General features: G+C 47.9%; 1 protein-coding gene across 2 annotated transcripts in view; it reads left to right on the top strand.

Moving 5' to 3' along the window:
* Nucleotides 1–19,378: 19,378 nt before the first annotated feature.
* The window catches only part of UBTD2 (ubiquitin domain containing 2), a 53,950-nt gene continuing 49,894 nt past the window's right edge, over nucleotides 19,379–23,434 (top strand). Inside the window, exon 1 of one of the 2 annotated variants that reach the window (XM_040972238.1) lies at nucleotides 19,379–19,518. In XM_040972238.1, the coding sequence (XP_040828172.1) occupies nucleotides 19,449–19,518 (70 nt within the window). In that variant the 5' untranslated portion in view covers nucleotides 19,379–19,448. The remainder of the gene's footprint in view (nucleotides 19,519–23,434) is intronic. The other variant, XM_040972245.1, reaches the window with a different exon arrangement.

Raw genomic sequence — 23,434 nt, 5'->3', positions numbered from 1 at the left:
CGCCTCCACTCCAGTCCAGCCCTGTCAATAGCATAGCTTTCTTGAGTTTTTGATGGACTTGGGTTCCTGAGTTTTTGACGTATGCAGAGTTGTCAGGTGGCATTTGATCACCTTTCAAAGGCAAAACTCAATATGGCTTTGGCCGATTTGCTTTCGGCTTTCAAGTGTTTTGTGAGCACATCCCTTGCTCGGTGCTAAGACACACCAGGGTGCGGGTGTGGCTTCATCCCTGGCTGTGACCTCGGTCAGTTGACTCCCAAGGCAGAGTGTGTCCTTTACCTCGCTCCCTCTTTCCCAAGGGCCAGCTGGGTGGAAGCTGACTGGTTCTGCCTCCCTAGGAGCAGAATATTTTCCTGCCAAGAATTGGCAGGCAGGGGTGGGTGGGTATTGTTATTTTACCCTTGGATTAACACTCTGCTGACGTGAGCTGTAGGTACTGAAGCCACATTCCTCCTTTCTCTCCTTGGGTCACGTCTGTGGCCACAGGATTTCAGCTGCCATGATGGACACTTCCCCAGCCATTTGGACTAGGTGATCTTGACAGCTGGCCATGTTCCTGCTGTCCCTGCCTGGGGACTTACGTACCTGCCAGCCCAGCTGCAGTCCCTAACCTGTGGGCAGTCAGTGGAACATATGATTCAGCTTTCCACCTTGGAGTTATCCAAGACCACAGCAAGAGCTTCCATGCCAAGCACCAGGCAGGTTACTGGTACTTCGGCACGCTCCCTCCTGCAATGTCAGTCCTCATAATAACCACATGAAATCGACAGGCTCAGCCCCAGGGTGTCCTAAGAAAGTTGAGTTTCAAGAGGCGGGGCACCTGCCCAGCCCCATTCCCATAGTGACCATGCCGCCGCTGGAACTCCAGAGTTTGTCTTCCTCCCCCTGTGACATTGCCTGCACCATCTGCAGTGAGATGTTCACGGGGCTTTCAGGGACACAAGTGGCCCTCCCTCTGGTTTCAGGCGTCTGTCCTCCACCCCTCAGTCAAACATTTTGGTAGATCACAATTCAAGTGTTCAGCCCAAGAGGTGACAATGGTGGGGCCTTACTTTGTCCCTTACCCTTGCTTGTGAGCGTGTGATACTACGTCATCTTCCTTCCAAGGCCAAAAACAAACAAACAAAAAGACATCTTGTGGTGCCACTTTTTTGGGGAAGGGATAGGAGGTGGAGTTGCAGAACCTAAGTTTTAGAACCACCGCTTGATAAAATGAGCTTCAGTGCAAATGTTGTACTTAGAATTTGTGCGTTTATGTGTTCCCAGGCTGAGACCTGGTAAAAAACCCCTTATCCTCCCAGGAATTGCTGGACTCTGTACCACGTTTGCAGTAAGCCTTTTAAGCCCTTTCCACAAAACCTCCTCCCTATAGCAAGCTATGAGGTCAGGTTCTTGCCTTTAAGGCTTCCCAAAGTCCACTAGGGATTTCATGAGCAGGTGGTAAGTGAAGAATACACTTCACCACATCAAAGTGTGATTACTGAGTGTCTCTAGGACTCAGGATGGACCTTGCGATGGGGAGTGGACAGGTGAGCATGTAGTCCCTGCGGGGGGTGGGAGAGGGGAGGGAACAAGGAGTTGCTCCTGAGCTCAAATCACTAATAGACTAACCTCATCAGAGATGAGATGTCTGTCTGTGGCTATGTCCAGGTCTCTAAGTACTGGGGTCAACTATCCTCTCCCCTGGAAGGCCTTGTCCTTTGCTTCTGACTGTGACAGTGGGCCCTTGCCAGCCTCAGCCCCTATGTAACCCACCCCCATCACTGGCTGTGTGGGCTCCGTTTTCAAGGCGGTTGTGTATACAGCAGACAGAGTGCCACCTTCATGGGTGTGCGGGAACCTTTTCTGCACCCAAAGCAGTTACTCCTAACATGAGCCAAGCTCTCCAGTCTAGGTTGCCCACTGCCAAGGAGGATCCCAGACAGAGCTGCCAAGTTAAGGCCAGGGGGTCAATAATCCCAGTCTACACATGAGCTACTTCGAGCTTGCTTCGTCCAGGCTGGACCATCCAGGTCTGTTGGAGTGGTGGTGTCCGGTTCCTGGTGCTCCCCTGCTGGGTGGGTTGAGCCCCTCATCATCCTCTTGCAGCATCCCACCTTCCTCCCTGCTCCTGCCCTCCACTCCAAAGTCCACCTCCGCAGCTCTTATGAGGAATGAAGGGCTCAACCTCTTCTGAACTTTAACAGGCATTCATTTTCAAATCCCCTAACGTGTAGAAGATGCCCTCGCCGGGTAAATGGCAAGAATAAGTGATGCTCCGACACCTGAGCTGGCTGCATTTTTACCCCGACTGGATGTTGATGTCTTTGTGTTCATGTCATTAATAGACGCACCCTGTCACAGGGTGGTGATGAACCTTAGCCACCACCCATGTACCCTGCTTCAGGCACCCACCAAGGAACTAGTCCATGTCTCACATCTCTCCAGAAACAGTAGGCTCTTGGCAGGCGGCCTGTTGGCTCAGAGTGATGCCAGAGATCCCTGGATACTCAGTACGTCTCATGCGCTGCCGGCAGACTGACCGGCTCTGCTGGTGGTTTTTGTTTGCTTTCAACACATAGAAAAATACCTGAGTTTATGTACTGTGAGGGGGAGGGTGTCAGCAATTAGCTGTAGCATATATAGGCTTATGCATACTTTATCATTAGACTTTTCTTTCTTTTTTTTTTAATAAAAAAAAAGTGCTTGACTGGTTTCAAGCTTCATTGTAAAGATGGAGTGGCTGTGGTTTTTATTTGGCTTCAGAGAGGATGTATTGCTTTGTGACCCCGGGGTCTTTGGAATCATGGAAGGGAAACTGCAAGCTTCGTTTGGGCATTGCCCCCAAAATATGGCTAAGTCATCTCAGGACCCAGTGCACCTTTGCTCCCTAAAACACTCAGAAACCCAGGGAAGTTCCCCTTTTTTGGGCGGGTATCCCTCATGTTCTTACACACAGCTACCTTTGCGCAGCTAAGTCGTCTTTTCGGGATAAATTTGCCACAATAAGCCAAGGTACCAGATACAGTGAAATACTTAGAAAGTCCTTTTATTGTAGCAGGGTAGAGATGGGAGGGAGACAGAAGGGGAACGTCTCCTGCCATGGTGACAGGAGGGGGCTGCAAGGGAAGGGAAGGCGGGGCAAGACAAAGAACATAGGGGTAGGGAGTAACACACCAACGGAAGAGACGGAGGGAGGAGGGTGCCTGTTTCGTGGCAGGAGAAGGCGTCATGGGGCTTGGAGGGGTTGGTGGGTTGGATGGTCAGGTTTGGCATCATGAGGTTACAGCAGATTGGTGGGCAACCAAAATGGTACGAAATTTGTGAGCCATGGGAAAGGGAAAGCAAATATCTAAAATAGTACTGAGTTCAAAATGGCGGGGGCCTTCATGGCCAGTGTTCAAGTTACTCCTCACACCCTGTATCGTCTTAGCCCTGTGCCTACAGGTGGGTCACTGCACGTGTCCTGTTTGTTGATGGACACTCAAGTATTAGGGACTCTACAAAATCACCTGTTCACAGGAGGTGGAGGACATTGATTGAGCCAAGTCAAAGCCAACCTACCATGGAGCCTTCACTTTCTTGGGGAGAAACAGGAAGCCAGCAGGGTATCCCAACAGAAGGTAAGCAGATGGGAAATTTACAACCAACATTCATTCTTCCTTGGAGTCAACATCTCCAGGAATATGACAGAGGAATTTCAGAAAGTCCATGGGAGCCTTGAGTCAGCACATAAGTGTATATTGACGCAGACAACTTTGAAATTCATGTGTTGTTTTTTCCAATTCACATTTCCCATGAACTTTTTGAAGACCGCTGTTGCACCTTGCCTAGGAATAATGGTCATTAATGTCATCTGTTTGGGGAGCATCTGTTCAGTTCTCAAAAACTGATAGCACTGAATTATAAAAATAGGACTTGCAGTGGTGTGGTCTTACAAGAGTGGGTGTGGGAGCAGGATGGGAACTGTACAGGACAGGAACCAAGCTCCACTGTGTCGGCCCTATTTTATGCTAGTGGTCACATACTCTACCCCATGACCTTCCTGCCAGAGACACCAGCCCCATTCATGCTGTTTCAGAAATGTCACACCTAAGGGCCAGCATTGTGGTACAGTGTATTAAGCCACTGCTTATGACAATTATATACCATATCAGACTCTTAGTTCCAAGTTTCAGCTGCTCTGCTTCCAATCCAGATTCCTGCATATGTGCCTGAAAGGGAAGCAGAAGATAACCTAAGTACTTGGATGGAATTCCTGGCTGCTGGCTTTAGCCTGGACTAACTTATTGTACCTAATCAATAAGTTGAAACAGGTGTTCTGTGGACACAGTTTGATAAATGCTAAAAAAAAAAAAAAAAAGTAAAAATTTGAAAAGTGCAGGACTGATAAAAGTATAAGCAGCCTCTTCCATAATAACATAATGTATGGGACTGACAACGTGGTATAGTGGGTTAAGCTCCTACCTGCAATGCCAGCATCCCATATTGGCAGTAGCTCACATCCCAGCTGCTGCAGTTCCAATCCAGCACCCTGCTGATGTGCCTGGGAAATTAGTGAAGGATGGCGCAAGTGCCTGGACCACTGCACCCACAAGGGAGGGGCAGAAGAAGCTCCGCGCTCCTGGCTTTGGAAGAGCCCAGCCCTAACTGTTGCAGCCATTTGGGGAGCAAACCAGCGAATGGAAGAGTCTCTCTGAATATCTGCCTTTTAAATGAAAATAAATTTTTAAAAACCACGGTGTGAGTGCTGTTTACATTTATTTATCATGATTAAAGATGAAGGAGAGGATATGCTTGTATGGAGTTTCTCAGATGCTTGACTACAAATTCATTCCTAGGACATCCATCATGGGCTGTGTGTCATTTAATAGATGGAAGATTTTTTTTTTTTTTTTTTGCATTTCAGCTCTACCTCGAGTTCTATTTGAACTCCACCCTTTGCCTAACCTTAGCTAGTTCCTTAACTCTAATTCTGCTCGGACCTCTGCCCTCATCACAGCTTGTCCTTTAATGCTAATCTAAACAGTATCCTGGCTCCAGAATGCCTGACAAGAGAGGTGCTCTGGGACCACAAGGGTCCCTGAATGGATCTTCCCGTTACGAGGTTGCCACATGCAGGCTGCCCAGAGTGGACTGTTCCGTCCCGACACCCGCCTTCCTTTAGAGACATGTACATTAATGGCGGTGTTATTCCCTTCGGCCATGTGGGGAATACGCTTCTACAGTAAGATGACAGTAGCGCTCTTCAATCAGTTCCCCTGAGTACTGATCAACGTGAAAACTGTGGGGCGGGTGCAGCTAACACACGCATTATTACGTGTAGGGATAGGTGCGTCATATACAGTGTTGTTAGTGGGAGATTTGTGCCCCATTTCCTCTGTTCGTACAAACGGGTTTGCGGGGAGGGGAGCAGGACTGAGCTGCATCCCTTATTCCCTAGAGGGAGCGTATGACTCTACTGTGACTCCATGTTCCTGTCATCACAGGGTCTGGAAAGCTGGGAGGTAAGGGTTTCATTTTGTCGTTGCCTGTTTTGGAAGGCTGCAGAAACATTGAGCCCGACCCAGCTACAGCTCTGAAAGACAAAATGTCCAGTGCCTGCCACTTAAAATGTTTCAATTACTCTTCACTTGCACAGGATCAAGTCTATGCCCTTGAACTTGGCACAAAACAAGCAGTGTTTTCAGGTGTAGTAAGCATTGTACTCAGGTGCTTAGCAGAGAAAGATTAAAAAAAAACACTGCCTACTGTCAGTGCAAAGAAACAACTCAGATTTACTGGTAATAAAATTTACTGTTCAAGGAGGTTGATTCAGACAAAGCCAGATCAACACAAATAATTTTTTGAGGTGTGGTTTCCTCCTCTTTCTTAGCTACACCCACGTGGGAGAACCGAAAGAAGCTCCCGGCTCCTGGCTTCAGCTCCGGCTGTTGCAGCCGCTTGGAGAGTGAATCACTGGACAGAAGATCTTCCTCTCTGTATATCTGACTTTTCAATAAAAATAAATCTTTTTTAAAAATCTAATCTCCATTCAGCTCACACAGTCAGTGCATTATCTGGTCAGGATATAGAAAGTTCTCAATGGAGTCCAGAAAATGATTTTGAGGGCAAGATTTTGTAGTGTCTCTTCAACAGAATCCTCTGATGTTAAGATTAATCTCAGTTATCCAGAGAAGAGTACATCTGCTTCTTTGCAGCCTAGAGAAAGATTCAAAACAATGGAAAAGTTCCATGGGAAGATCCACCCCTGTCAGTTCAAATCCTTTCCTGAGCTGCAGCTTTCTGTAGTTTGAGCCCTTGAAAAATCTCACCTACCCTACCTGGAAATAGACTGTGCTGCAAATGATCAGGACCAGGGACTTTGCCTTCCCAGGCAAAAAGGAATAGTGTGATATTTCATCCCAGCTTGGTTTTTTTGCCCTGAGCTTGATCCCCTATCAAAACATAAGCCTCCTTGTGCCATGCTTCTTTAGCAAGTGGAAATAATGCCTCAACAGAACCAGCTGGAGGAACCAATCTCCCTTTTGCTATGTTTTAACTGCAACATTGCCCTTTAATAGGCGAAAGTGATGTTTTCAGCCCTACAGACTGGCTTCCCAGCTTGCTATAGCAAGTCTTTTTCATCATCTCTGGCCTGTACTCATGTCAGCATTGCTCCCAACCTTTCACTCTTCCGTATGTCCATGCCTCTTGCCTGAGACTACACTTGTTCCTGGGATTTGCACATTCATTTGAGACAGAATGTACTTCCCTACCCCTTGACTTCTTTTAGTCAATGAGATGTTGGCGAAGGGACACAGCAGAGGTCACAACCAACGTTTGTGTAGTTGACCTTCTTGTACCAGTGTCCTAACCATGAGAGGAATATAGTCTGTCTAGGCTACAGATCCAAGGAAGATTAGCAATGTCTGAGGCAGACCTTGACTTAACCCTTGGCCTGGAATGAAGTCCAGCTGACCACAATTGATAGCAGTCAGTGCTAGCTGACCAGAACACACATAAGGAAGCATAAATCATGTGGGAATAATCTCAAACATATAAATTAATCTAGGAAGCATCATTATCTAGATTCACCCATGCTAATTTTTTCAGAAGCATTTGAAAATTTCACATATCAGGCCCTCTGGTATCCTAAACACACACACACGGAGAGGTTGTCAACTTTAGGAAATTTCATATTGGTATATTTGTGTAGTCTACCATTCACATCCCAGTTCTAGAAATGGACTCGATAATGTTCTTTATAGAACTTTGTCTCTTTACTCTTCCATCAAATGAAAGTTTCTGAGCTACTCTTGACTGCCACGACCTTGATATTTATAAAAGTACAGCCTCTTCCCCTTGTTTTGTTAGCCAGTGTCCCTCCTTTTGGCTAATACTTCCTCCTGAGTCCATTCAAGCTACATGTCCCCAGATGAGGCAGACACTTAGTGCTGACTCAATTTGCCTTTGAGGCTGTCTGCATCCCATGGCAGTGTCTGAGTTCAAATCCCAGCTTCACTTCCAATTCTAGCTTGCTGCTAATGTGCACTCAGTTTTGTAACACCGACGCTTTAGTACTTGGGTCCCTGACACCCTCCTGGAAAACATGGACTGAGTTTTCAGCTTGGGTCAGCCTTGGCTGTTGTAGGTATTTGGAAATTGAAAAAGAAGATGGAAAATCTCTCTCTCACTATCTACTTCTCTCTAGGCTCTCCCTTTCACATTACTAAAATAAATAATTACAGAAATAAGTTTAAGTTGCCATTTAAAAAAGAATACTTGGGCCAGCACAGTGACAGAGCCGATAATGCCATCACCTACAACGGTGGCAGCCCATATGATCATTGATGATTCGGGTCCCAGCTATTCCACTTCTGATTCAGTTCCCTGCTAATGTACCAGGAAAAGCAGAAGATGGCCCAAGTGCTTGGATTCTTGCACCCATGTGGGAGACCTGGAAGTTCTTGTCTCTTGGCTTCGGTCTGTCTCATCCTGGTTGTTGTGGCTGTTTAGGAAGTAAACCAGCAGGTGCAAGTGCTTTCTCTCGCCCTCTCATTCTGTGTGTGTGTGTGTGTGTGTGTGTGTGTGTGTGTGTGTGTGTGTCTGTCTGTCTCCCTCTTTGTGTAACTGTCTTTCAAGTGAACAGCAGTAAATCTTTTAAAACCTTTAAATCATGAACCCGATACGATAGCCTAGTAACTAAATCCTTGCCTTGCACGCACCGGGTTCCCATATGAAAGCCAGTTCATATGGTAGCTCCATTTCCCTTCCAGCTTCCTGCTTGTGACCTGGGGAAGCAGTGGAGGACGACCCAAAGCCTGAGATCTTGCACCTGCATGGAAGAACCAGAGGAAGTTCCTGGCTCCTGGCTATGGATTGGCCCAGCTCTGGCCATTGTGGCCACTCGGTGAATGAACCAGCAGATGGATGATCTTTTTCTGTCTCTTCTTCTCTCTGTAAATCTGCCTTTATAATAAAAATAATTTTTTAAAAAAGCTTTTAAATCATTTGATCCATGGCTGTTCCCCATTTTTCTTTTGTATAGTTGTTATTTTTCTCTTATAGCAAACACTCAATAGGCAGATTTTTTTTTAGGCCATGAAAATATCCATCTTCACTTCAAAATTTCCTATACATATTTAGCATTCACTGAAGATTTTTGCCTTACCAATTTTTGCTGTTACAGGTGGGAAGTGATGTTCCATTTGCAGCACTGTCTCCACATTTCCCAGTCAGCATTCAACCCTTCTCTTGTACTTACTTATCTACTGACTATTTGTATGCACTCAGGGATTCCTATTATCCTACTATTTTCACTTCATTTCCACCCTTAATTATTTGGGGGCCCGAACTGACCTTGATTTTTCCCGATGACAGCCCCCTCAAGCAAGCCCCCATGCTCTTGTAACGTGTTCCCACCATTTTTAGTACTTCCTATTTGAGAGCATCACAGATGCTCCAGGCTCATTTTGTACCTTCTTTCCTCCATCCCTGGAAATCTCCGTGTCACAGGGAATGGTGTCAGAGCTGACGATCTGGGTGCTGGCTAGAGATAGGCCGATTGCCATGTCGCTTCTAGACACACAGCAATCTGCACACAAGCATCCTTAAAAATAAATGCATATAAGCATACTGTTAGGGATTGTACAGGTTTTGGCTTCCCCAACTCACGCAGGTGCTTAAACTCTGATGTTAACAATTGATGGATTGGGCCCGGCGCGGTGGCGCAAGTGATTAAAGGTCCTCACCTTGCACGCCCGGGATCCCATATGGGCGCCGGTTCTAATCCCGGCAGCCCCGCTTCCCTTCCAGCTCCCTGCCTGTGGCCCAGGAAAGCAGTCGAGGACGGCCCAATGCTTTGGGAACCTGCACCCGTGTGGGAGACCCGGAAGAGGCTCCTGGCTTCGGATCGGCATAGCATCGACCATTGCGCTCACTTGGGGAGTGAATCATCGGACGGAAGATCTTCCTCTCTGTCTCTCCTCTCTGTATATCTGCCTTTCCAATGAAAAAATAATAAAAAAATAAATCTTTGAAAAAAAAAAAAAACAATTGATGGATTGAAAATGGAGACTTGATCTAGCAGTGACAGCTGAGAGGTGGGAGGTCTTTGGATCATTGCCTTCGGTGGCAGATCTCAGGAGACAGTTGGTTATGGAAGCTGTGTTCACCCAGCTTGTCTCTCTACTTCTTGTCTTACCATTTGGTAGTTTCATGGCACCCTCTTGCCACGGCCAGCTTTTACCACACCAGATCAATGAGGTTGCCTAACCCTGAACTCAAAACTGTAAGCTGAAATAAGCCGTCTTGTATTCAACAAACTGCTCTTGATGTTTTAGTTCAACTAAGAAAAAAAAATACCAACACATATGTAAAAGCATATGCATGCAAGGACACAGGTGTGTGTGTATGCAACATATGGGAACACATACATGATAACCTATCTACATTTGTCTTTTTAAAAAATTTATTTATTTTTATTGCAAAGTCAGATATACAGAGAGAAGGAGAGATAAAGAGAAAGATCTTCCATCCACTGGTTCACTCCCCAAGTGGCCACAACGGCCTGAGCTGAACCATTCCATAGCCAGGAGCCAGGAGCCTCTTCCAGGTCTCCCACATGGGTGCAGGGTCCCAAGGCTTTGGGTTGTCCTCGACTGCTTTCCCAGGCCACAAGCAGGGAGCTGGAAGGGAAGCAGGCCCGCTGGGATTAGTACCGGTGCCCATATAGGATGCTGGTGCATGTAAGGTGAGGACTTCAGCAACTGGGCTATTGTGCCGGACCCGATCCTGAATTTTTTTTTTTAAATTTCAAATTCTTTTAAATGTTTCCAATGGAAATAAAAGAAATATTTAAGAAATTTCAGGCTCTGTTTGCAAATTCTAAACTCTAACTTTGAGCGAAACTGAGAATATGCACACAAAGGGTGTGCTCCGAGTTCCCTGGATCTGACATTTCCTTTCTCTCTCACATTCATTTCCGATGCTACCCATTTGACTTAATCTTCTCTCTATTTTAGACAGTCTTTGGTCTTTTTTGCATCTGTGAGGGTTTGTATGTGGTTTGTCCCACAAAGTTCATGTGTTAGAAGTTTGGTTCCCCGCAGTGGTTGTGTGGAGGTGGTGGGGCTTGAAGAGGTGGAGGCTGATGGTAGTAGAGTTCTGCCTTCATCAATAAGTTAGTGCTGGTCTGGCAGAGCGGACTGGGTCTCCCAGGAGTGAGCGCCTTCTTGCGGTCAGGTTGTTACAGACCAAAGCCACCCTACACATGTGGTCTCTTCTGAGCCCTTCTGCCTCTCTGCCCTCCCCCGACAGAGGGCCCGAACTAGAACCCCAGTTCCACACTGTTTGAACCCTCCAACCACCCAGGAGTATGAGCCAAATACATTCTCTATAAATTACCCAGCCTCGGGGATTCTGATCTAGGAACACAGAACAGCTTATACCAAGAGTCAAACAAGAGAGTATAGGCAGAGAAACTCACCCCATGTCCTTCTGCTCATTGCCCATGCCCCGTGCTCAGTGAATGTGATTTATTTATTTATTGCAAAGTCAGATATACAGAGAGGAGAGACAGAGAGGAAGATCTTCCGTCCGATGATTCATTCCCCAAGTGAGCGCAACGGCTGGTGCTATGCCGGTCTGAAGCCAGGATCCAGGAACTTCTTCCAGGTATCCCACACGGGTGCAGGGTCCCAAAGCTTTGGGCCATCCTCTACTGCTTTCCCAGGCCACAAGCAGGGAGCTGGATGGAAAGTGGGGCTGCCGGGATTAGAACCTATGCCCATATGGGATCCCGGAGCGTTCAAGGCGAGACCTTTAGCCGCTAGGCCACGGCACCGGGCCCGCTCAGTGAATTTTACATAACCACTTCACCATTTTTTCCTATTTGTTTCTTGTGTTTCCTTTAGTAACACCTATGTCTGTTTCTTATTTACCTCATTCTATATATGAAACATTTTGCAATTTGTGTTTTTTTAATATAACAATCTTTGTTTTTGGAAAGCACTCTATGTCAATTTGTAATATTTTTCTCAATTTTTTTTTTTGTGTGTATGTGTGGCTGCAGAGAATCCAGCGCATATGCCATAGTTGATTTAACCCATGTTTAAACATTCAGATCATTTTCAGTATTTTGCAACTACAAACAATGGAACAATAAAGAACCTTCAATGTGTATATTTTTGATGGAAGTGAATCTTTAGGCTAAATTGTTGTAAATGGGTGCACGTGATTTTCCCACATCTTTCCAGATCTCTGTGTCCACGTGATTTTGCATTCCCACCAACAGGACATGAGAGCGCTAGCTTCTCATGCTCTTATCAACCAAGTGAATTCTTAAGGTTTGGTAGCTTTGACAACTGGTGGGTAGCAGCATGATTCTAAAAATTGTATTACGGGGGCCCAGCGCGGTGGTGCAAGTGGTTAAAGGTCCTCACCTTGCACGCCCGGGATCCCATATGGGCGCCGGTTCTAATCCCAGCGGCCCCTCTTCCCATCCTGCTCCCTGCTTGTGGCCTGGGAAAGCAGCCAAGGACAGCCCAAAGCCTTGGGACCCTGCACCCGCGTGGGAGACCCGGAAGAGGCTCCTGGCTTCGGATCGGCATAGCATCGACCATTGCGCTCACTTGGGGAGTGAATCATCGGACGGAAGATCTTCCTCTCTGTCTCTCCTCTCTGTATATCTGCCTTTCCAATAAAAATAAAATAAATCTTTTAAAAAAAATTGTATTACTGGGCCTGGCACCATAGGGTATCGGAAAAAGTTCTCACCTAAAACACATCGGGATCATATATGGGCACCGGTTCTAATCCCAGCAGCCCCACCTCCCATCCAGCTCCCTGCTTGTGACCCGGGAAGGCAGTCGAGAATGGTCCGAAGCCTTGGAACCCTTCTCCCGCATGGGAGACCCAGAAGAAGCTCCTGACTCCTGGCTTTGGATTAGCTCAGCTCCAGTTGTTGTGGCTGCTTGGGAAGTGAACCATCGGACAGAAAATCTTCCTCTCTGTCTCTCCTCCTCTCTTTATTTCCCATAAGATAAATCTTTCAAAAAATTGTATTACTGAGATGTAATTTATATATCAGCAAATTCACCCATGCAAACCACATAATTAAACATGTTTTTATAGCATTTTTACAAAGTTCTATAGCCATGATCATAATCTCGTTTTATTGTCATCATCCCTCACCACCCCAAGAGAAAGCCCATACTCACTAACAGTAATTCTCCCCTTCTCTGGCCCTACGAAATCACTTGTCTGCGTTGTGACCCTGGAGATCTATTTGGGTCATTTCATATTTCATATAAGGACATCATAACAGGTAGTATTTTGCGGCTGGCTTCTTTCGCTTAGGACAATGTTTTTAAGTTTCATCTGCACTGGAGCAGCATGACCAAGTGTTTCGTTCTTCATACCTGCCTGTTAATCCTTTCATCCATTGGTGGGCATTTGTGCTACTTCTGCTTTTTTGTTGTCCTGCACCCAACTGCTGTGGCTGTCCATCGACCAGTGCATGTGCGCACGCCCGTTTGCCATTGTCTGGAGCGCTATCTCTACAAGTGGAATTTCTGACTCATACATAGCTCTGTGTTTGCCTTTTCCAGGCACTGCCAGATTGTTTTCCAATGCTGATGCACCATTTTATTGCATAGCCACATGTCACATAACAACACTTCGGTCAGCAACGGCTCATGTATACCACAGTGCTGCCATGAGATCATAGTGGAGCTGGGCTTGATGCAGTAGTCTGGCAGCTGAAGTCCTCGCCTTGCACGCGCTGGGACTCCATGTGGATGCCGGTTCTAATCCTGGCAGTCCTGCTTCCCACCCAGCTTCCTGCCTGTGGCCTCGGAAAGCAGTCGAGGACGGCCCAAGGCCTTGGGATCCTGCACCTGTGTGGGAGACCAGGAGGAGATTCCTGGTTCCTAGCCATAGACTGGCTCAGCTCCAGCTGTTGCAGCCACTTCAGGAGTGAATTATTTGACAGAAGATCTTGCTCTCTGTCTCTCCTTTCTGCATATCTGACTTTGCAATAAAAATAAATAAATATTTTTAAAAAGAACACTCAGGATATTCTTTCATCTGTTAAAGCTGTTAAAGCTGACTTTTTAGCTGGGCCCTAAAGATTTACTTTTAATTTTGATCGGAAAATCAGATTTACAGAGAAAAGGAGAGACAGAGAGAAGGATTCTCTGTCTGATGGCTCACTCTCCTGAAGTGGCCGCAACGGCCGGTGCTGAGCTGATCTGAAGCCAGGAGCCAAAAGGTTCTTCCGGGTCTCCCACTTGGGTGCAGGGTCCCAAGGCTTTGAGCCGTCCTTGACTGCTTTCCCAGGCCACAGGCAGGGAGCTGGAAGGGAAGCGGAGCAGCCAGGATATGAACCAGTGCTCATATGGGATCCTGATGCATACAAGTCAAAGATCTTAGCTCCTGAGCCATCGCACCAAGCCCAGGACTATAATTTTTTCATTTCATTTATGATTTTTTCACAGAACATACACATTCGAATTTACATGTCCCATAGGTGGTGACTGAGAGCAATCCTGTCACTTCTGAGAAAGTGTCAGGCTTTAAAGTTGTTGGGTAGGTCCCAGCACTGTAGCCTAATGGCTGAGGTCCCCGCCTTGCACACACGGGGATCCCATATGGGCACCGGTTCTAATCCCAGCAGCCCTGCTTCCCATTCAGCTCCCTGCTTGTGGCCTGGGAAATCAGTGGAGGAGGGCCTGAAGCCTTGGGCCCCTGCACCCACGTGGGAGACCTGGAGGAAGCTCCTGACTCCTCTGAGCTCCTGGCTTCAAATCAGCACAGCTCCGGTCGTTGCCCCTGCTTAGGGAGTGAATTAAGGGACGGAAAATCTTTCCGTCTCTCCTCTCTGTGTATCTGATTTTACAATAAAAGTCAATAAATCTTTAAAAAAGTATATATAAAGGTTTTTGATAGAAAACGGTGTCCGTTATTGAATTCCTTCATCTTGAATCCAAATTTACTCTTCCCTGCCTGTCCCCAAGGAAATGCATTTGGGCTCTTGGCATGTTGTCCTTCTGCCAGTTGGCACAGTGTTTGGCTGCGACGGCAGAGGGCACTGGAGAGACGCCGCGGAGGGATTCCCTTGTGCGCACTCCGAAGGCTCCTGCTGCATGGCGGCTGCTGCAGGGCCAGGCTCTTGGTGTGTGCCGCCTCTCCGGAACCCACACCTCACAGGACCGAGGCGCCAGCAGCACCACTGAGCAGTCCCCGGCCTCAAGCACTGAAGCTCTCAGGTCATTGCTCTAACCGCTTTTCATATATAACAGGTTTCCTGCAAATCCTGGACTGGAATTTCTATCAACTTCCCTGATGTGGCACGACATTCGTCAAGCCAAGCTACACTATGTTCAACAACTCTGTTCAGCCCTGCAGGGACCGCTTCCTTAGGCACACAATCTCAACCCTGGCAGGAGTGGTCTCTCTCTCCCTTTTTTTTTTTTTTTAATGCTTTCTTATTTGAAAGACAGGAACAAAGAGATAAGAAAATAAGAACAATATATATGGACACATAATCAGAACATAGATGCAAAACATATCAATGAAATTTTTGCAAATTAAATGTGATATAGAGGGTAGACAAGATAACATTATGAAAAGTAAAGTTCATCTAGAGAATTTAAGGCTGATTTAATTCAGAGTGAGCATTTATATGAGAAGTTAAGATGCCAGTGTCCCATAACACAGAAGCCAGGTTAGAAATCTGGCTCCTGACTCCAGCTAGGAACTCTGTTTCTCTGCTCCTCAAATAAAATTTTTAAAATAGATCACTTTGGGGCCCTGTGCAATGGCTCAATGGCTAAATCCTCATCTTGCAAGTGCCAGAATCCCATAGAGGCACCAGTTCTAATTCCAGCTGCTCTACTTCCTATCCAGCTCCCTGATTGTGGTCTGGGAAAGCGGTGGAAGATGGCCCAAAGCCTTGAGACTCTGCACCTGCGTGGGAGGCTTGAAAGAAGCCCTTAGCTCCTGGCTATGGATTGGCTCAGTCCTGGCAGTTGCGGCCATTTGGGGAGTGAATCAGTGGGTGGAGCTTTCTCTCAGTCTCTCCTTTTCTCTGAAAATCCGGATTTGCTTTCCAATAAAAATAAATAAATGTTCAAAAAATGACTGTCTCCATAGATATAGAATAAGTATTTGGTAAATTCAAATCCATTCATGATTTTTTAAAAAGACACTTATAAACAACTCAGTTGTATTTATTTAAACAGCAAAGGCACAAAGAGTGTTTCCATATGCTAGTTTGTTCCCCAATTGCCTGCAGCAGCCCAATTTAGATCTCCCTTATGGATGACAGGACCCCAACTTCCTGAGCCATTATCTGCTGCCTCTCAGGGTGGACATCAGCAAGAAGATGGAATTGGAAGTAGAGCTGGGCCTCAAACCCAGGTGCTCTAATATGGATGCAGTGTCCCAAGTGGAAGCTTAACCTGTAGGCCAACTATCTAAGCCAACCCAATTTTAATATTAACAAGAGATTTGAACAGATGCTTCACCAAAGAAGTTATATCAAAGGTAAACAAGCACATGAAAAGATTATCAATATCATTGGTCATTAGGGAAATGAAATTAAGCTTCAATGAGATACCTGTTACCTTTTAGAATAATCAATATTTAAAAACTCATCCCTGTCAACTATAGGAGATGAGAAGGAAATGGGGTCTCTATGCACTCATAAGTAAATTTACTCATAAGTAAGTATGAAAACCACTTCAGGAAATACTTGGGCAGTTTCTGTTCTAAAGATTTATTTATTTTTATTGGAAAGTTAGATATAGAGAGAGGAGGAGAGACAGGGAGAAATATCTTCCATCCAATCATTCACTCCCCAAGTAACCACAATGGCCAGGGCTGAGCCAATCCAAAGACAGGAGTCAGGAGCTCTTCTGGGTCCCCCAGGCAGGTGCAGGGTCCCAAGGCTTCGGGTCCTCCTTGACTGCTTTCCCAGGCCACAAGCAGGAAGCTGGATGGGAAGTAGGGCTGCTGGGATTAGAACTGGTGCCCATATGGGACCCCGGCACATTCAAGGCAAGGACTTTAGCCACTAGGCCACAGCACTGGGCCCAGAAAAAAGATCCTTCATCTACTGGTCCACTCCCCAAGTGGCTGCAATGATCAGAGCTGAGCCAATCCAATTTGGTGCCAGGAGCCAGAAGTCTCTTCCAGGTCTTCCATGCAGATGCAGGGTCCCAAGGCCTTGGGCCATCCTCCACTGCTTTCCCAGGCCACAAGCAGGGAGCTAGAAAGAAAGTAAAGCAGCCAGGATTAGAACTGGTGCCTACATGGGATCCCGGAGCGTGCAAGGCAAGGTTAGCCACTAAGACATTGCACTAGGACCCATGTCAGGTCTTAAAAACTTCTAGGGGTTAGAGTTGGAATGCAGAAAGCTAAGCTGCAGCTTGGCACCCCCACATTGTAAATCAGTGCATGTTCAAGTTCCACTCCTTTTCTTCCCATACAGTCTCCTGTTAATGCATACTGTGGGGAGGCAGCAGATGGTGGGCTCAAGTACTTGGGCTTCTGCCATTCCATTTATGTGGAATGTCCAGAATAGACAAATGTCTGAGGACAGAAAGTAGATTTGTGGTTGCCTAGGGCTGGGTGGAGGATTGGAAGGAAACAGGGAGTGACCGACAGGTACAGAGCTTCTGTGTGGGGTGATGGAATGTTCTAACACGCATTGTCTATGAAAGTACTGACTACTATTGGACTGTACAACTGACACTTTGTAAAAATATATGGTTTAAGAGTATACTTCTAGAAAGACATATAGGTGTACACACGCAAACATACACATACAAAGAATGCAATGTTTGTTTGCATTTGGGTATTGACCATCTGTCTCGCAGACATTGCACAAGTCTCTGCCATTCCTAAAGCGAAATCCAGGACAAAGCATTCTCTTTGTAAGGAGTCAGCATGTGGCTTTTCTCTCTCCTTCGGGGAAGTGATGTCTGTGGCTTTGTGACACAGCCCCCTGTTCTCAGACCAACCAACCTCAGCCAACTGAAAAACACGTTCAAGACTCACCAAACAGGAGAGTGTAAATGGAGCAGACTTTCAGACCTCACAAGACCTCTCTGTGCTTTCATGTAAATGTAAGCTTTTGTTCAACTCTCACTGTTGTTTCCTAAATCAATACCATAGCCCAAATCTTTGCATTTTGTATGATTTCTGTTAACTAGATTACCATATGTGGATAATACCCCAGCCAAGGGCTCTTTGCAAAAAGACTGTACATATCCACACTCCCACCAGCAGTGTATGAACATTACAAATACCAAATTGCACAGCATTTTTCTTAAATGGTTCGGTTAATTTGGAAAGTCAGATCAGATTTACGGCGAGAAGTGAGATTTTCCATCCACTGGTTCACCCCCTTATTGCCCACAATGGCCAGAGCTGAGCCTATCCAATCGGAAGCCAGGAGTCAGCAGTTTCTCCTGGGTCTCCCATGTGGGTGCAGGATCCCATGGCTTTAGGACCATCCTCTACTATTTCCCAGGCCATAAGCAAAGAGCTGGATGGGAAGTGGAGCAGCCAGGACACGATCCAGCACTCATATGGCATCTTTCTGCTTGCAAGGCAAGGATTTAGCCATGGAGACATCACGCCAGGCCCTAATATTTTAATGCTAACCAAAGCCGACCCAGGATTATAAAAAAATAATAGTCTGATATGAAAATAGAGCAGGTATTTAAAACAGCTCTAGGCCAGAAATCAAGATTTAAAAGGGCCCAGGCAGGATGACAGAATTTTAAAGGCACTGTAGCAAGAAAAGCAGCCTGTTCTTAGAGGGTTCATTCACAATCTGCCTTTAGGCTGGGAGAGAAGCCGCCAAGGATGCTGGGTGTGGTCAATACAGTAAACTCAAAACCCTAAAAAAAAAAATCTGGGGTGTTCTTTTTCCTTCACTCCGTTCTGAAGGCGCTTTAAGGTTTGAAAAGTAGGATCTTCGGAAGCAAATGGAATAATCAATCCCGGGAAAATGCACCCGCGTCCCCCGTGAACTTCGGCCAGCCCCAGGGTTCCTCTCCTGCACGGGACGTCTCGCCCTAGGAACCCGAGTGCAACCTCACAACCACAATGACCGCCTTCACCTCCGCTTCTAGGGGCACAATGATGGCAGGGCTGAGGGGAGCAGCCCACAGACTTCACACCAACCCCAAACTACCGGAACCTCAGTGGACAGCCAGGACCTCCTCCCTCCGACTCCTCGTTGTTGAGGACAGCAAGCGTCCCGTCCACGCCGGCGGGTCTTCCATGACAACTTCTCGCTATCCCCGTCCCTCAGAAAAAAAAAAAAACTGCTTTGGACTTCTCCTTTCTCACTTTTGTTCAGCTTTTTCCCGCTTCCTCGCCCTCCTTGCCGGCCCCAGAGCCCCTCCGCCTCGCCGCCCCGCTCTCCCTCTCCGCTCGCCTCGCCACCCCCGTCCGCTCGCGGCCAATCGCAGCGCGGCCTCCCCGACGCGCCGCCCCTCGGCGGCGGCGGCTCCCGGCGGGCCGGGCCGAGCCCAGGCGGCTGGTGCGGAGGGCGGCGCCGCGGGGCGGGGGCCGATGGGGCCTGGCTGACGGGCGGCGCCGGCGCGGGGCTCGCCGCCTTCGGGTGTGGGCAGGGGGCGAGGCGGGGGGCTGCGGCGGCCCTCCCGCGGGATGGGCCGGCTTCCGCGGGGTGCGGCCGAGCCGGAGGCGCAGGCGGCGCGCGGCCCAGGCCTGCCGGGCGGACGGCCCGGGGGCTGAGGTAGAAGTGGGCGCGGAGGAAGGGGCCGAGCCTCGGCAGTGGGTGGAGCGGCGAAGGGGGCGGAGGCTGGGCCGCGGCGGGCGAGCGGCGCGCTGTCCGGAGCTCGGAGGTGGTGGTGGCTGTGGTAGCTGTGGTGGTGGCGGCGGCTGCTGCTGCGGCGGCGGCGGACCGGGACGAGCGCCCGGAGGTGGCGGACGAGGCGCCCGGGGCCCCCATGGGCGGGTGTGTGGGCGCCCAGCACGACTCCTCGGGCAGCCTCAACGAGAACTCGGAGGGCACCGGAGGTAGGTGAGCGCCAGGGGGCAGCCTCGGCCCCCCATTGTTCCCGGCCAGGCCCGGCCACCTGTCCCGACCCCCGCGGCCGCGCGGGCGGGCCCCCGCGCCCCTTTGTCATCCCCCCGCTTCCACGTCAGCCTGCCCGAGCTCAGCTTCCGGCTGCCCTGCGAGCTAAGGGGGTCGCCCCCATTCCCGCCCCCTGCGCCCCGGGGGGAAGTCCTGTGCGTGCCGGGGTCGTAGCCCTCGGCCTCGCCGAGCGCATCCCCTGGGCTCGGGAAAGTCGGACCCGAAACTGCCCTTCTGGCCCCCTCACTCCTTCTCCAGCGCGTTTAATTATTCAAGAACAGGATGGCGGCGCTGGGGTTGCAGAAAGAGAATTGATTGGGGTGGGGGAGGCGGGGAGGAGACAGGAGGGGACGGGGGAGGGATCCTAATGCGTTCCCTCCGACCGGCCCGCCGCAGCCCTCGGCTCCCTTCCCCGCGCAGCACGGTCGGCTGGTCTCAGCTTTCCCGAGTTTCAGATGACAACTGCCCTGGTTGGCTCCAGTTTGGCCATTTAAACCTGCGAGTTTCTTGGAGCTGGCCTGGGGAAGTCTCAAGTGGCCACAGGCAGTAGGGAAGGAGGGAGGGGGAACGGTCTGCCCGGCTAAAACGTGGCTTCTTGTTGCAGCTGTTGCAGCTGCAGCGTGGGGTGGGGATGGGGGTGTCAGGCCAGTGTGCCGTCTGGGTGGGCTAGTCGAATTCCGATCCGACTTACTTAAAAGGGAACATACATAAAATGAAAGCGCACATACAGGAGAGTTTGACTTAGCCGTGTAGCCCCGAGTACTTTGAAAGTTTGGTAACACGGGGCGCACTGGTACTTTACAGAAAATAGGAGTGTGCTGCGGAGAGGTGTTTTCATTCCATCGGTAGCTGTAGAATGGCAGTGTGAGCAAAAGTAATCCTGGCTACTGAAGCTCAGGGAGCTTCTGCCGAGTCCGTTCTGCAGAACATGTGGAGGTGAGAATTGTAGTTAAAACAGCTTCTTGAGGACGCTGTGGCGGTTTGATGCCACTTCACGTTAGAAGCCACGGAATGGTGGGCCTATTGTAAGTGTCTAAACTAGGCTGTGTGAGTATGAGAGGGCTTAACAACTTGCTCTTAACATGCTAGCATTTGGACTAGTTTGTTTGCTTTGTCATGCCCAGTCCTTAAACCTTGTACTGCTGATGTATTTCCTGGATGATGTGTTGAACCTGCCTCTTCATTAAAGTGTTTGGGTACCTTGGATGACTAAATCCTGGGGAAGCTCAGTGAGAGTTGTCTAGTCCATGAAAATGCTACTTCATACTGGATTTCCTGTGATAGGTAATTTATTGATGGCACTTTAACAAGATCCTCCCCACAACAAAGGGGGGGGGGGAGATCAAAAGGGCATGATTTAAATAGCCTTGGGTTAAGGTCAAGTTGGTGGTCAAAATGATTCAGTAATTGAGGTGATCATTAATGGTACTGAAATATATTAGTACTTGTTACAGGTAGTGTTTAGTTTTAATTATGTTTGTCATTCTCATTTAGAAATTATGTTAAGTGTTTTCCTGTTAATAAAGTAGGTCCAGTTTATCTCAGCCTTTTGGGAGTGTGACCTGTGACCAGCACTATTACTAAGTGTTTTTAAGGCATGAAATTTTAGCTTTGGGTAATTTACTTAAGATTTATTTTTATTGGAAAGGCAGATTTACAGAGAGAAAGATCTGCTGGTTTACTCCCCAGATGGCCACAATAACTGGAGTTGAGCTGATCTGAAACCGGGAGCCAGGAACTTCTTCTGGGTCTCCCACATGGGTGCAGGGTCCCAAGACTGTGGGTCATCCTCAGTTGCTTTCCCAGGCCACAAGCAGGGAACTAGATGGGAAGTGGGGCAGCCGGGATTAGAACTGACACCCATATGAGATCCTGGTGCATGCAAGGCAAGGACTCTAGATGCTAGGCATGCTGGGCCCAACTTGGGAAAGTTAGTGCCAGTGATGTTTAGTTAGGTCACTGCAATACTAGTTTCTTTGTGGATCTAGTTCTCTGGACCATAAGCTTTTATTCCTTCCAAAGAAAGGCTTGGGAGCAGACTGTTAACCAGCAAACTGATTTTCTTCTGGAGAAAGCATGGCCATGATATAACAGGTCTTGTGATAAAAGAATTATTATGGAATTTAATTATAAAAGCCTTCAGCCTCCATTGTCATAATAACTATCTATGGGTTAATTGTGGTTTAGTGAAATCAGTTTAGCTGTGTGTTTCCTGTTATTACATTAAGGAGTTCTTATTAAGAATTTTTGTTGGGAAGGAAGAGATGTCTTCCCAAAGCCCTTGGCTTCGATCCTTACCTTTTCAAACATAGGGCTATTAGCTTTAATGCATATGTATTTGGCTTGTGAGAATTTGTCAACAATGCTTCTCGTGACATTTAATTACATGCACATTATTACACAAACATTACAGTGGCTTAACCCTCTAAATAGCCAGCCTTTGTTAAGAATTTTTTTCTCTTCTACTTGAAAGGCAGAGCAAGAGAGAAGAAAGCAAATGAGAGAACCTTACACTCTCCAGATGTCCACGTTATGCAGGACTGTGCCACGCCAGGGCCAGGAGCCTGGAACCTCAGCTGGGGCTCCCTGCGGGCAGCGCTTTGCTCATGCTGTTGCCTCTCAGATCCGTTATCAGGAAGCCAGATTGGAAGCAAGGAGTAGTTTGGATTTAAGCCACATACTCTGGTATAGGATGCCAGCGTCCCAAAGTGGCAGCCCTTCCTACTGTGCCATAGCCCACCTGAAATTTATTAAAAATGTAAGGGGAGGGGTTGTGATGTTCTTTCCTTTCCCTATATATCAAAGTATCTATCTGTCTCAAAGTTGTTTATTTGGAAAGCAAGAGACAGAGCTGCCTTCTGCTGGTTTATTGCCCAGATGTCCATCATAGCTAGAACTGGGCCAGCACAAAGCTGGGAGCTGAGAAATCAATCCAGTCTCTCACATGCGTGGCAGGGGTCCAGTGGCTTGAGCTGTGGCTTGCTGCGTTCCAGGGTACTCAGTCACAGGAAGCTAGAATCAGGAGCCAGGCCACGACTGGCACCTGGGCACACCAGTGTAGGGTGCCCAAGCAGTGTCTGAATGACTAGGTCGGGTGCTTGCCCTGCCCGACTCTCATGTATATATACCACAGCTGTTTTATCCAGGAAAACTTCCTTATTGGGTGAATTACCTCTTTGAAGAAGTTTGGGAGGTATTTGTGTGTTTTGTGAAATATGGAAATAGATCACACAAGATTTTTGTTATCTTGTTTTGGATTTGTTTGTAGTATCTCTGTGGTATGGCTTGCCTGTAATTCAGGATTTAGGTTTTGTTTTTGCTTTTTAGTTTGAGAGACAAAGTTCCCATCCAGTGGTTCACTATTTCCAGATGTCTGCGATAGCTGGTCTGGAACCAGGCCTGGAGTCAAGTGCCAGGTGCCAGAAATGCAATCTAGGTCCCCCTGGAGTTGAGCTGGCACTGCTGCTTCTTAGAGTCTGCGTTAGCAGGAAGCCAGGGTTGGAGTGGAGTGGGAACCCAGGGGCTGTGATGTAGACTCCAGCATCCTAACTGGGATCCTCACTGCCAGGCTGAATGCCTGCGCCTGGAATTCAGCATTTTGGATCCTGCTACTTTGGATGTTCTCTTTTATGCCTAATCAGGACACGTGTGCCATGAAACCCACAATTACTTAACTGGTCTCTCCAAACTTCCATGTTGTTGTGGCATTTGTAGACAGTAACTGCACAGTTGGTTATCCACCCTGTTCTGACAGTGTGAGGATGAGGTCAGCATGAAGTCCCTCCAGGCAAGATTTTACTGAGCAAGTAGATCCTTTATAACGTGTTTGCGGGGGGGAGAAAAAAGTGAGTAGAGGGA

Source organism: Ochotona curzoniae, unplaced genomic scaffold, assembly GCF_017591425.1.
Source record: "Ochotona curzoniae isolate NIBS_2020 unplaced genomic scaffold, NIBS_Ocur_1.0 contig_1, whole genome shotgun sequence".
NCBI lineage: Eukaryota > Metazoa > Chordata > Mammalia > Lagomorpha > Ochotonidae > Ochotona > Ochotona curzoniae.
Note: the sequence above shows the minus strand (reverse complement) of the source record. Positions and strands in the feature narration are given on the sequence as shown.